This window comes from Eumetopias jubatus, unplaced genomic scaffold (genome assembly GCF_037043125.1).
Source record: "Eumetopias jubatus isolate StellerSeaLion01/CBP00866 unplaced genomic scaffold, mEumJub1_p1.0 scaffold_9, whole genome shotgun sequence".
NCBI classification, from domain to species: domain Eukaryota; kingdom Metazoa; phylum Chordata; class Mammalia; order Carnivora; family Otariidae; genus Eumetopias; species Eumetopias jubatus.
In genome coordinates, this window is record NW_028274815.1 from 8362897 (window position 1) to 8375834 (window position 12938).

Sequence of the window (12938 nt, forward strand, 5' to 3'; positions counted from 1 at the left end):
ATGAAAGGAGTTATGTTAAGCAAAGTGATAAGCCTCTGAAAGGTTTTAAGCAGTAGAGTGATATAATCCAATTTATGTTTGTTTTGTTTCTTATTTTTATATTTTAAATCACTCTGGTGTTACATGGAAAATAGACTGCAAAAGAACTAACAGAAAAAGAAGAGCAGTTAAGAGGCCATCCTGGTAATCCAGATGAAGGGCAGGAGCCACAACACGGGAACACGGCAGGATCTGAACCAAACCAGAAAGAGAGTCAACGGGACAGACGGAGAAGGAGGCATGACATGGAAGGGGGAAGGGAACGAGGCTGGCTTCCGCACTCTGGGCCTAGGTAACCGGGTGGATGGAGGGTCCTCAGCCGAAATGGGAACACATGGAAGGTGTGGGGTAAGGGCCGGGAGCTGGGATCAAGAATTCCACTGTGGACCTATCAAATATAATGTGCCTATTAGATCTCCAAGCGGAGAACCCAAATAGGTTAGTGGATACCTAACTGTAGCTCAGAGAAAGACAGACTAGATACGGAAAGTTGGAAGTTATCAGCATTCAGGTGTCAGAGAAATCCTACGGACAGACGAGCTCCTGAGGGAAAGAATATAAAGTGACAAGGACTAACATTTGGAGGTCAAGAGGAAAGAGGTGAGGTCCAAGCCCTGGGCCACACACAGAAGGAGCAACCAAAGATGGCTGAGAAGGGTCAACTGGACAACAGGAGGAAAACCCAAGAGAATATGGTGTTCTATAAGTGTTTCAAAGAGGTCTGGTTGGCTGTGTCATGTGCTATTTAGAGATAAAGTTAAGTGATCTGTATGTGAGATCCACGTTAAGGAAGCAAGGGCACTTGATCGTTCGTACAGCTGACTCTCCAGGAAAGCAGCACTTTCTCGGTTGGCCAAAATTCTCTCTGCTGTCTGCTTTGTTTCTAGAGATTATAAATTATGGAACAAATCCGTCATTCACCATTTTGCCCCCAGGTATATGCTGTGATTATGAGACAGAAAGAAGAACAAGTCTTTAACCCTAAACTTTAAGATTAAAACAGGGAAGGTAACATCTACAGAGAAAGGAGACCTAAAATATCTATACAAAATGGAGAGTGATAATTGGGGCCTGATCCCCCGATGATATTCCTGTCACTGCACCTGGTCCTCTCTTCCACAGCACTTAGCTACACACTTGTTTACCACCACCCTCCCCTAGATTGTGAACTCACAAAGGCAGGGTAGGAAGACAGTTGCATTCACCGACACATTCCTGCGTCCAAGCACATGCTCAGTATATTATTGCTGAACAAACAGAAGCACCAGTCTCCTCCATTTACTTTTATAACACAGGAAAAGACAAAAAGGCCAACAGAAAAAGAGTAAAAGAGTCACCCACCTAAGAATTTTAAGCACTTACTTTTCAGACACTGTCAAGTCTAACATAATATAACTTTATTTACAATTTGGATAGCCGATAAAAATATGTTGTCTTCTTAAGAGGTGAAGGTAAGGAGTAATTGTTAGGAAGCACTCTCTGGCTATGTTCCTAAGTCTTCTGGAAAATTATGCCAAAGCACCCCAGAGCAGTAATATTTGAAATCCTGGACTTAAAAAAAAAGACGCCATATCTGAGAGTGTGGCCACATAGCAATGAACAAGTATCCAGAAATACATCTGTACCAATCTGACAGAGTGATTGAGTTCAGAACTAGACTAACAAATTCAATCTGCCACAGACAGAGCAGGCAAAATCATTTGTACTGAAATTTCTTTGTTTGGGTCACAAAAGTCTATCAAGCAGAAAATACTGAGGAGAAAACTCCAGTACCCATTTTTAATCCTCTGCTGGAGCAACAACCCAATGCGCCCAAATGCAAGCATTCATATGGTGACTAGAAAGTTTTCACACCACGTTCTAAGAGTGACTTCCAAATGCTACAACTGAGTGATTTCAAAAGCACTGACCACCCCCCCCCAAAGCCAGGCAATACTCACTGACAGTATGCCTCCCTGAGGACCACAGCACAGACGTTTGACTCAAACCAGTGACTAAGGCCCTACGAAGACAGGAGCACATGAACCCAGTGATAGTATTAGAACCTCGTGGCTCTACCACAGGCCTTTCCAGATTAGTGATAACTCAATGAAGTGAAGAGACTTACACTCATTCTTTAGTTTGAGCCTTTTATTACATTTCACAACTAAAAAATGTTTTATTTCCCTTGGCTTTTCATGCCTTTCTGAAGATGTGTGTGTGTATGTGTGTGTGTGTGTGTTTATGTTTTTATAATTAAATGAAGCAAGTATTCTTGAGCGTTTATGCTTCTTAACACCTAGTTATCCCTATTTGCAAAGACAGAGTTTTATGGGTTTTATGCATTATGCTGGCTGAGTTCCAGTGCTATTTCTCAACAGAAACAAAAGTGCTAGTGCAGGTTAAATATCATCCTTTATGTTTTTATTTGAATATTGTTTTTATTTGTAATATTTCAAATTGTGGACTTATAATATTCGAAATCCTGCCCCATTTTCAGGTACTTTGGCTCCAAAAATACTTTCCAAATTTAAAACATACCTTTAAATAGTGAATGTTAAAATATTTACTGCTTGGCTGATTTTTTACGAATAATAAAAACATTTCAATAAAACAATAGTTGTTTTTCTTCCTACGAAAGTGTTTTAAAATACTTAACTACCAATATTGATTATTGGGTTCAGTGACACTGCATATAATCTTTATAGTGGCTTAAATTTACATGCTTTATTTTTTTGTTTGTTTTGGGGTTTTTTGTTTTTTTTTTTTGAGGGGTCTGAGCGGGAGAGGGAGAGGAGGAGAGAGACTCTCAAGCAGGCTCTATGCCCAGTACGGAGCCCAATGTGGGGCTCGGATCTCATGACCCTGAGTTCATGACCTGAGCCAAAATCAAGAGTCGGACACTTAACTGACGGAGCCACCCAGGTGCCCCTACATGTTCTAAAAATAGATCTTTAATTGACTTTTATTCTTCTAAACCAAATAGCTTCCTAAACAAATAATGATGCATTTTCCTTTTACATTTTTCCTCAAGGTTACACATCCATACATATTATCAAGCGTGCAATCAACTATCCAGTCGTGAGGGGTTTCAGGAGCTCCTGACACACTGGGGGCTTGAAACTTGCTCCAACAGAAACAATATTAACCACACTGGCTGGGTTTTGAGTTGGGTGCCACAGAACACTTGGACTCCCTCTAGAATCCACACAGTTGCCAAAGGTTTAATTATAAAAAAAAACTACTCTAAGATTAAATTACATTGCAGAGGAAAACCAAACCTAAAAAACTATTCCTGGCATTGGTGTCAGAAGCTGCAGTTGAATTAGACAGTGGAATTTAAAATGCAAACAAACAGGCAAAATAACACTTCCTGGTCTCTGAGAGGGGGGAAAAAAGGAATGTACTGAAAAAACAGGGAAAGGGCTGGAGAAAACCCACCTGGCCATGAAAGACTGGTTAGATATGGGGTTCCGTACGCAGCAAAGTGTATACATCAGGAATTACATCTAATCTATAAAGACTTCAAGAATTCAAGAAAATGGTATCAGAGACACAAAACTTAAACTAAAAGACCATTAAGCGGTCTTCCTTTTTTAGTACAGGCCCAAAGTGGGGGGAAAAAGAGCTTTCATACCTGATTTATAAGATGTTAAAACAAATCACAATGCAAACCTCCTAAATTTGGCACGAATTGTATATTAAAAACATACTTCCCCGGTTTTATAAGCCTCAAACAAACCGCTGTGCCAAATATCAGCTTGGTAAGTTTGATAAAATCTTATGAAAAATGGCAGGCTTTCAGACCCGTGGGCTCTCTCCTTGCTCTGAAGGAGTCTTACAAAAGAACAGGTTCCAAGTAAAGGCGAGGGCACTGTAAAAGCTCATGCAGCTCAGGGTAAAAAGGCAGGTCAGGAAGGAGCACTGAGTACAAGTCCCAGCACAGTGCCGAGCTGGGCAAGGATGCCGGGCTCCCACTGCCGGCACATGCAGCCACCTGGGAGCGGTCCCCGTGGGCTTTCTTCACAGCCCTGGTTAACTCCAAGCTACAAGGCAGAAACTAAACAGGTCTTCTAAGATAGGCTAACATTTGCCACAAAAGCAGTTTCTCACCACCTGCCTAGCACTAGCCCTTCTCATTCATGTTAATTAAAGTCCCTATTACTTGGGGAAAAAAATGCCCGCCCCGAGAGAGAGAGAGAGAGAGAGAGAGAGAGAGAGAGAAGTGAATAATGGGTCTCCTACAGGTCTAAGATGATATAAATGTCACAGGCCAGGCAATGAAAATGAATGCAGATAGCCGGGGGGATGGATGACAGAGGGGACAGAGAGTGCGCTCATGGGGAGCACAGAGCAATAGATGGAAGTGCTGCTCAGCGTCCCGCACACCTACAAACAATGTCACACTGTGTGCTAAGGACACTGCAATTAATATGAAAGCAAAGCAACAGACAACTAAAAATGTGTTAGGTAATTTTAATGCCTTTCTGAAGTTAACTGAAGAAACCAGGTACAAATTTGTATACAAAATACGACTTCTCACCAGCAACATCACAACCAAAAAATACTACATCCTAGTATTAATAGTGTTTTTAATACTATCAAGGGGAAATGGGTGGTTTTTATTGCCTTATACTTCGTAGAACACTTGGAATAAATAGAAACATGATACATTGTTCGTCTAATCAAAAAAGTTGCGTGCTTGTTCCTTTTAAAGATCGTTTTACAAAATGTAGAAGAGGACACCAAAGGGATGATCATTTTCCCTATTCCCTCCCTCTCCCTCCCCGTCCACCCGTCCCTCAAGCAGGAAAAGGGCTGCAGTCTCGGGTCTCCCCTCTCTCTTACTCCCCGTGTCCCATCAGCGGCCAAGCCCATCTTCCAGTCCGGTCCCCACTGCCCCCCGTGGAGCACAGACGGGTGAGGGGGCCTTAGCGCACAAGCACTCGGGATGCCTCCCCCCCCCCCCCCCCGGCTCCACAGCAAGCGGCTCTGGGCTCTGAGGCCTGCGGGTCCTTATCCACTTAGTGGGCCTCCTGATGCGGCCCTCCTTCCCCTAAACCAGCCCCCTCCACTGGTTGATTCTCCATACACGGAGACCCACGATCCAGGACAACACCACCCTAGGGGCAAGCGCCGAAGACCAAAACACAGAAAGCACTCTGGAGAGGAAGACGGAGAGAGACCTCTCTCAGGACGAGAAGTAACATTTAGGAGGTGAGCTGACTGATTCTGTCTCGCTTGAGGACTACGTCACACTGGACTGAGGCTACGCGTTTCTCATGACCCATACAAGCCTTCATCAGTAAACACCTTGGAGACATGCCATCTGGCAACACAAGGATAACAAATCTCTGCAATTACTACTGGCCAGTTCAACCTTGTCTCAAGTTATCCCAGAGCTCCAAAGGCTACACCCGCTAAAAAGGGAAGGCACAGGTGGCAGGGGTACCACCATCTCTCCCGTATGTGGCTACGGCATATTCTTAGGAGACCCTGTCTAAGCCGTTCTCCTTGTGGCAGCCAAAATAGTCCTTCCCAAGTGCAAATCTGATCGTATCACTCCCCCGCTTAAAGCCCATCCAGGCCTCCCGGCCTAACATGCCCACCTGGCTTACCAGACCTCCGCCATCTGGCTCTTGACCCCCATCTCTCTCTCTCTGTGCCTAAGCCATGTGGCTTGCTTTCTCCCTGGTGTCTGCGCACTGTTCCCTCTACTTCTAAGATCTCTCTCCCACCCTGTACCCTGCCCTCTCTATCTGGTGTACGCAACCATCCTCCAGGTCTCTCCTAGGAAGTCCATCCCCACCAGCAGACTTCTGAGTACCCTCCGCACCTCGCCCCAGATCCCAGCCCCACGCCGGGTGGTGCAGCTCCCCTCCTGAGTGCTCCAGAGCACCCTCTTTCCTCCCCGGACAGCCCTTCTCATGCCGGGCTCGAACTGCCTCCTTTCTTCACTCCCTGCCAGTGAACTCCTTTGAGGAAAGGGGCAGTGTTCTTTCTACACACCATCACCCTGCTGGCATTCAGTATCGGACCTGACTCGCAGGTGATGCAATCAAGACGGACAAACTGACAGGAATACAGAAAGAGTATAGGAGAGGCTGGGGAAAATGGAACAAGTGACAACTTAGAAAAACATAAAAGTTTGCTGCTGGAATGGTCTTCGTTTCACTAACAGCCAAAAGAAGTATCTCAAAGTGCTTTCAACAATTTACAAGTTTCCTGAAACCACAGAGCATCGACATCCACCAGAACACTTTTTTGGGGAAATACACCATTAAGCTATTTGAGAAGGACTATCGTAAATATGAAGAACTTTCCCAACTGGAGGCTGACAGCAGCTACAGAGTTTACCTCCCCGAAGTCCTGCTCTGCAACACTCCTCACCTCCACCCTCTTCTCCCCAAATCTCAGAAAGGGAGCTGTTTACCGGCCGCAAAGTAATCTAGTGCCAACTCTGTCCTACGTGGTTTTCGATTTAGGAGATCCTACGTCCCCATGTCTCTTTCTTCCTGTAATCTAAAAGGTAAAGGCAAGGAAGCCCCTGTCATATGCAAGAGAATGCCTGAAGGAAGAATAAAAGGCCAGGCCAGTGACCGCAGGCCGCCACTGACCAGGCCCATCTGAGTTTCCTCAGGCGGAACTTACTTGTAAGAGAAACAAGATGACTGAAGAGCACCAGGCTGTTGGTTTAGAATCAGACATACTGATCACTAACAGCTTAAAGCTCAAGATTCTGAAATACTTGGAAACAGAAACCAAATGTAAATCTGAAGAACAAAGACTAATTCCTAATGTCTATTTTAATGTGATAGGAAGCAGTTTCCCATAAAAGAATGGTGAAGCATTATTTTCCGAGCTCCAGGAAACAGAGTGAAACTACAAGTGAGTCCACTATGTTTAATTTATACAACCGCATGCAGACCCAAAGGCCTTCAATATAACCGGTTTAAAAATAAACTGTCTTTGCTTATCCTATTTTTACCGTAACTACTATTCGTATTACTTACCGGAATGTAATAGATGCCCATCTTGGGGGTTTCGTTGGCAGTAAGAAGCATCCCTAAAAATAAACACAACGAAACGGTAAACACAAGGGGAAGAAAAAGGTGCCCTTTTCCTTTTGTTTTACACTTGGAAATGTTCCGGGTGCTCAGAAGACGGCACATGGCAGAACAGCTGGGCCTAGAGGCCGGGCACCCTGGGAATCAGGTCATGGGCTTCAGTCTTGATCCTCCTAGATGGGGCACCTTAAGTACCATGAAGACCAGCTTCCCCACCTGCAAAATGCTCAAGCTGTACTAGTCAAGTAAATAAGCAGTTTCCACTATGTGCTCAGGTTGACATCAAGTTTGCCATTATCTTTAAGGGGGAGAGTTTGACACTTCAGACACATAAACAAAACGTAGTTCGGGTGCAATATTTACAATAATAATAACAATAATGATAATAATAAAGAAGTTAAGAAAAAAAGCCTTCTTTCTGTTAATCAGGAATCAAAGAACCAAGGCAAAGCAACTCCCACAAAATGTCACAGCAAAGTAGTTCCTAAGGTTTGCATTAAGCTTCACACCTGAACTGCAAACAAAACGATGGACTTAAAGGGAAACGCTATCGCTGTGGCTACACCAGGAAAGACCTATACGGCATCTAACAGCCCTTACTCTACCCAATTAATTCACTAGCAAGGGAATTTGAACAGACTCAACTAACAGATCCGAATTTTAAGAAAGCAGAACTGAAGTATGGGAAAAGCTCCTGGCATTTGGTGAAGGCATCCCCTTAACCATTGGAGAAACAGCACCCAGTGACCCCATGATTCCTGTTCCAGTTTTGTTCTCTGCTCTCTGCCACATCTGCAACCTTCTCCTCCCCACAAGCCTCCCGAAGCAACGCCAGTCTTCCCAGCCCCTGTTCCAGAATGACGCACTTTCCACACAACTGAAATCAGCAACCGTCTGGGGAGTTCTTTACAACTTACTAAGTGCCTTCACAGATATTACTTTGGTGAACATGCAACAAGTCTCTGAAATAAGAAATAACAACATCCTTCATTTTACAGATGAAAAAAAAAAGTTCAAAGGGACCGAGTGCCCTGTCACAAGCTAGAGGATTTTAGAGACAAACCTTCTCCTACACTTTTTAGACACAATGAAAGAGGTCGTTGTGGGGACCGAGGAGGCAGATTACAACCAAAAAAAGGTTCTTGCCGAAGATATACTCTAAGTCTGGCTTCACCGGCTCGACTCTGAACACGGATCATTCAACAATGAGCATTCCACAAGGAAACGCAATCACACCAACCCAACAAACCAGAGAGAAGGCTCTAATCTAATTACCCCCAAAGAACCCAGACTAGACAAAGCAGGCTGTTTTCACAATGGAATAGGATCTCACCTGACCATATATGAACACTGATACAAAAGCTGACCTCCTACCAAACTGAAGTGGGGAAGGTCAGGACTGAAACCAATTATGAATGAGAAAGAAAAACAGGCAACCTCACAAAGCCCAAGAACAAAAAGCCGAAAAAAATTAAATCCATTAAATCAGTAAAAGAAAGCTAGTTCAACTGAAATTAAGATGATCATAGGCAAGAGAGGAGAAGAGTGTGAGGCACTGTGCCAGGAACTTTGCTTTCAGATAACAACGTGGCCTCAGAAAGTTAGATGATTTGCTCAAGGTCACCACACAGCTAAGGAGAGAAGCTGATACTCTACCGATTCCAAAGCCCATGGAATGTAGGGCTCTCCAACCACAATCACAACTAAGAAAAAATGAAAAGACTTCTTGCAAATAATAAAAAACTTCAAAAGTACAAGTATAAACACCATACAAGAAGAAAAATGTTAATATAATGTCAACCGGAAAGCAAAAGACAACTGTACATACAGTGTGAGGACCACGACTAAAAACATATGAACATAAGATGAATACGAGAATTCTCTCGTGGAAACAGTAACAGTACTTGGGAAGAAATGGTGGAATTATGAATGGTTTTTCCTCCCCAGTTTCCTTCATAGTGATGCTTATTATAATTTCTTTTTTTAAGATTTATTTGACAGGGGGGTGGGAGGGGAGAGGCGCACAAGCAGGGGGAGCGGGAGAGGGAGAAGCAAGCTCCCGGCTGAGCAGGGAGCCCAATGCGGGGCTCGATCCCAGGATCATGACCTGAGCGGAAGGCAGACGCTTAACCGACTGAGCCACCCAGGCGCCCCACTTATTGTATTTCAACAATGACAATATCAATTTTGAAAGAGAGGGAGACGCTCAGTGCCTAGAGTCAGAAGAACCCGCCACCTCGAGTCTGATACCTGCCGTAGCGAGTGCTACCCAGTGTGCTGTGCGGCCTCACGGGACAGCCACAGAGAATTGGATAGAATAGCAGGGCCCTCCCAGGAAGCGCGCACACATCGATTCTCACCTGCGTGTGCTGCAGGGTTCTAAAGGATCCACTGAGGCTCAGAGTTCAAAATCCGAAACGGTGTTCTCTGCCAGTGCTACTCAGTCCACTCCCCGCGCCAGTGTGCAAACTGGGCCCCAGCCCGGCGGGAAGTGTAGGAACGGAAGGGAAGAATTTAGAAACCCCTGTAGCCTTGTGATGTTGTCTTTTCCTTGTAATTCATTTTTATTACGTTTAGGAAAGTATCGGGCTGCCGTGGGTTGGAAACTTCAACACAAAGGAAAGACAAGACCTCAGTCCTTCAGACACACGTGCACCAGACGCCGGCAGCGGTCACAGTCGTGAACAGCGTGGAGCAGACAGCCTGTGTGTGCGGGACCGCGCCCGAGAGGAGACCCCCCACCCCATGTCGGTGTGGAGCGTGCGGCTTTCCCCCTCCCAGTGCGGACAGTCTCCGGAGCCTGGACGGCAGCTGAGACCCACACGGGTACATGACAGGACCACTCGGCCTCAGTCCGGGCTTTCTGGGCGGAAAGCGCATCTTCTCTGTCCCTGTGATTCGACGCCAGCGAGGGCGCCACCGGCCCGCACGCGGCTGCCCAACGCCGCGGAGACGCTGGAGCCAGGCTGAATGAGCAACACAAGCAGGACGGAGGAAGGAGCCAGGAAGGCAGCACTATTTCTCAATATTCTGAGCCACCTCCGTATGAGAGAAACATGACAAAACAGTAAAGGTGATTCGGCTTTAATTACTTCAAAATGAGTAAGTGAGAAGATAAAGAAAGAAGAAAGTGTTAGCTTTTCTAAAATATGATTAAGCTCACGATGATTAAGCACAAAGCAGCAAGAGCGGCGTTAAAGGGAACGGAGCAGCACGAGGGAAAGCAGCAAAGCGCGTGAATCAAGCCTGCTCACATCCAAACCCCAAGGCGGCAGCCGGGCTACTTGTCCTACTATGCCTGCCAGCTTAGGAAATAAATTATTTGGCTATTTTTTGTGTTTGGTTCACTTCTTATAAGTTATATGGCAGTCAACTTGTTCTTCTGGCCAAAACATCACCCTTAACATTTTTACCGCTCAGAAAAAGTGCACTTTGCAACGAAGAGATCTCATGATCTCCCTAACCGGGGGAGTATGAAAACCAGCCACACAAATCCAGGGTGAGGGACATTCTCTGAGACTACCGACCTGATCCTGGAAAAGTCCATGTCATGGAGAAGGCCAAAAAAAAAAAAAAAAAGACGGCAGTTGGGCGGCGGGGGGGGGACACGGCTGTTACAACTGAAAGAAACTAAACATGGCCACACCTCCAAGTAACACACAGCCCTGAATACAGCCTGGTTCCAAACAATAGGCTATGAAAGACATCTGGGGGACAATGGGGAATGTGAGAATGGACTGGAGGTCTACTAGGAACTTAAGAGTTATTAGATGGGCTGGTGGCACGCGGACTCCTAGAGGAACGTCCCTACTCCAACAAGACAGACGCGGCACTCCGCAGCCAACTGCAATACCTCGCACCTCAGCAGCATCCTACACTGGGAAATATCCCCAAGTCTGGGCCGGCACCATGCGAAAGAAATATTATGCCAGCCACGCATGGGATTTTATGTTTTCTAGTAGACACATTTAAAAAAAATTTTTTTAAACAGGTAAAAATGAATTTTAATAGATCTTATTAACCCAGTATGTCCGAAATATTTTCACATAAAAAAATTAAAGGTCTATTTCACTTTTTTTTTTAGAAAGAGAGCATGCCCGCATGTGTATAGGCACATGCACACGAGCAGGGGGAGGGCCAGGGAGGGCCAGAAGGCAAGGCAGAGAGAAAATCCTAAGCAGGCTCCACGCCAGCATAGAGCCAGATGCAGGGCTCAATCTCACGACCCTGAGATCAGGACCTGAACTGAAATCAAGAGTCGGAGGCTTAACCAACGGAGCCACCCAGGCGCCCCTATTTCGCATTATTTTTTATCTGTACAATCTCTTTGAAATCTGGTATTTTACACGTAGAGCCCATCTCAGCTCAGATGAGGTGTGCTGCCAGTTCTCAAGGGCCACAAAGAGCCACAAGGCTTCCTGCTCTCAGCACCAGCTGCCCCTTCAAACTCTCCCCCTCAATCCAGCGAAACCTGCTCGCCACCCTTGTTCCGACTTCAATCCCACCTGGTTTTACTCACCTTCCCATGCAGCTCAGACCCCGTTTCAGACAATCTAAGACTCTCTAACTAGGACCCCACCATCCTCAACTGTAATTTATTCCTGAAACCGTCAGAGTTTGACCTCACCCCTGCTACTGCCGTGAGATCCTCTTAATGATCACAGACACACAGCTGATCACAAAAATGAAGCTTCCCATCTTTCTTGGGAGAGCAGCGCGGAACTAGAAAGGGCAAGGGCTCCAGAACCAGGAAAGGCTGCCTCTAGCCAAGGCCCTGCCACACACCAGCTGGGCGATCAATTCCAGCCCAATTACCCAACTGGTCCCCCCTCCTAAGATGGAAGAGACTGGCAGACAAACAAGAAGAAAGAAAAAACCGTGTGTACCACGAACTACACAGGGCTCTGGAAAGATGAATGATACGTAGTTATCACCGTGCCCGGCAGCACAGAAGCATGAGAACTTCTTCCTTCCTTCCTGCCTCAACCTCGGTGGCCCTCACACACACTGAGCAGCGCCCACCCGCCCGCCCACTCACACGCACCCTAGCTTCTGCTCGACTTCAAACATTGTCACTTCCCTTACTGGCGTCCTGTCCGTTCCTGTTAGAGAGTTTCTCAGCTGGCTCTTCCTTCTCATTCCCCCTCTAAAGGACTCAGGTGCTGCTCTCCACACTTCCCCATGGTGATCTCACGCCCTCCCACTTCTCCTGAAATCACCTCAGCTTACACGTCTGCAAACGCCGTAAGTGCAGACCTGCTTCTCTCGAGACCACACTTCGTCCCATACACTAGACCTGGCTCCCACTGCAAGGTGGTGGGTCGGGGCAGGGCCTCCCGAGCACTTGGCAAGCACGTTACACACACACACACACACACACACACACACACTTCTGGGCCCTCCCCCCAGACACTCTAGTCAGCCGGATCGGGGATCCGGCCAAGGGATCTGTAAAAAGGCTCCCTGGGTGATATCGACGAGCAGCCAGGTGTGAGACCCTCTGCCAGACACTGTCACTGACCTACAGCCCTCCTGCTCTTCGAATGTTTAAACAAGAAAACAATCTCTCTCTCTCTAAATTTGCTCGGTCTCTTGTGTTCCCAATCAGCTCAGAGTATCCCTTCCTACTCATTTCAGTTCAACGCCAATCTACTCTTCACATGATGGACAGAACTGTCTTCTGAAAGCAGTCTCAACAGCTCCCGACTACAGACTGAGCCCAAACCAATCAGCACGTGATTCCCGGACCTCCGCCGCCTTTGTTCGTGCGAGAACCACCAGGGCTTACCAGAGCACATAAGGCTCCACCCCTTTCCCCAAACAAGCCCCATGAACGGTACCCTATGGTACCTA

At 46.2% G+C, this 12938-nt stretch overlaps 1 protein-coding gene across 3 annotated transcripts in view; it reads right to left on the reverse strand.

Moving 5' to 3' along the window:
- NOL10 (nucleolar protein 10) overlaps positions 1-12938 on the reverse strand; it is a 91620-nt gene that overhangs the window by 53294 nt on the left and 25388 nt on the right. For all 3 annotated transcript variants that reach the window (XR_003608510.2, XR_003608509.2, XM_028099559.2), the window contains exon 13: positions 7032-7084. Coding sequence is in view for 1 of the 3 variants with exons in the window: in XM_028099559.2 (XP_027955360.1) it covers positions 7032-7084 (53 nt within the window). In the remaining 2 variants the exon portion in view is untranslated. The remainder of the gene's footprint in view (positions 1-7031; positions 7085-12938) is intronic.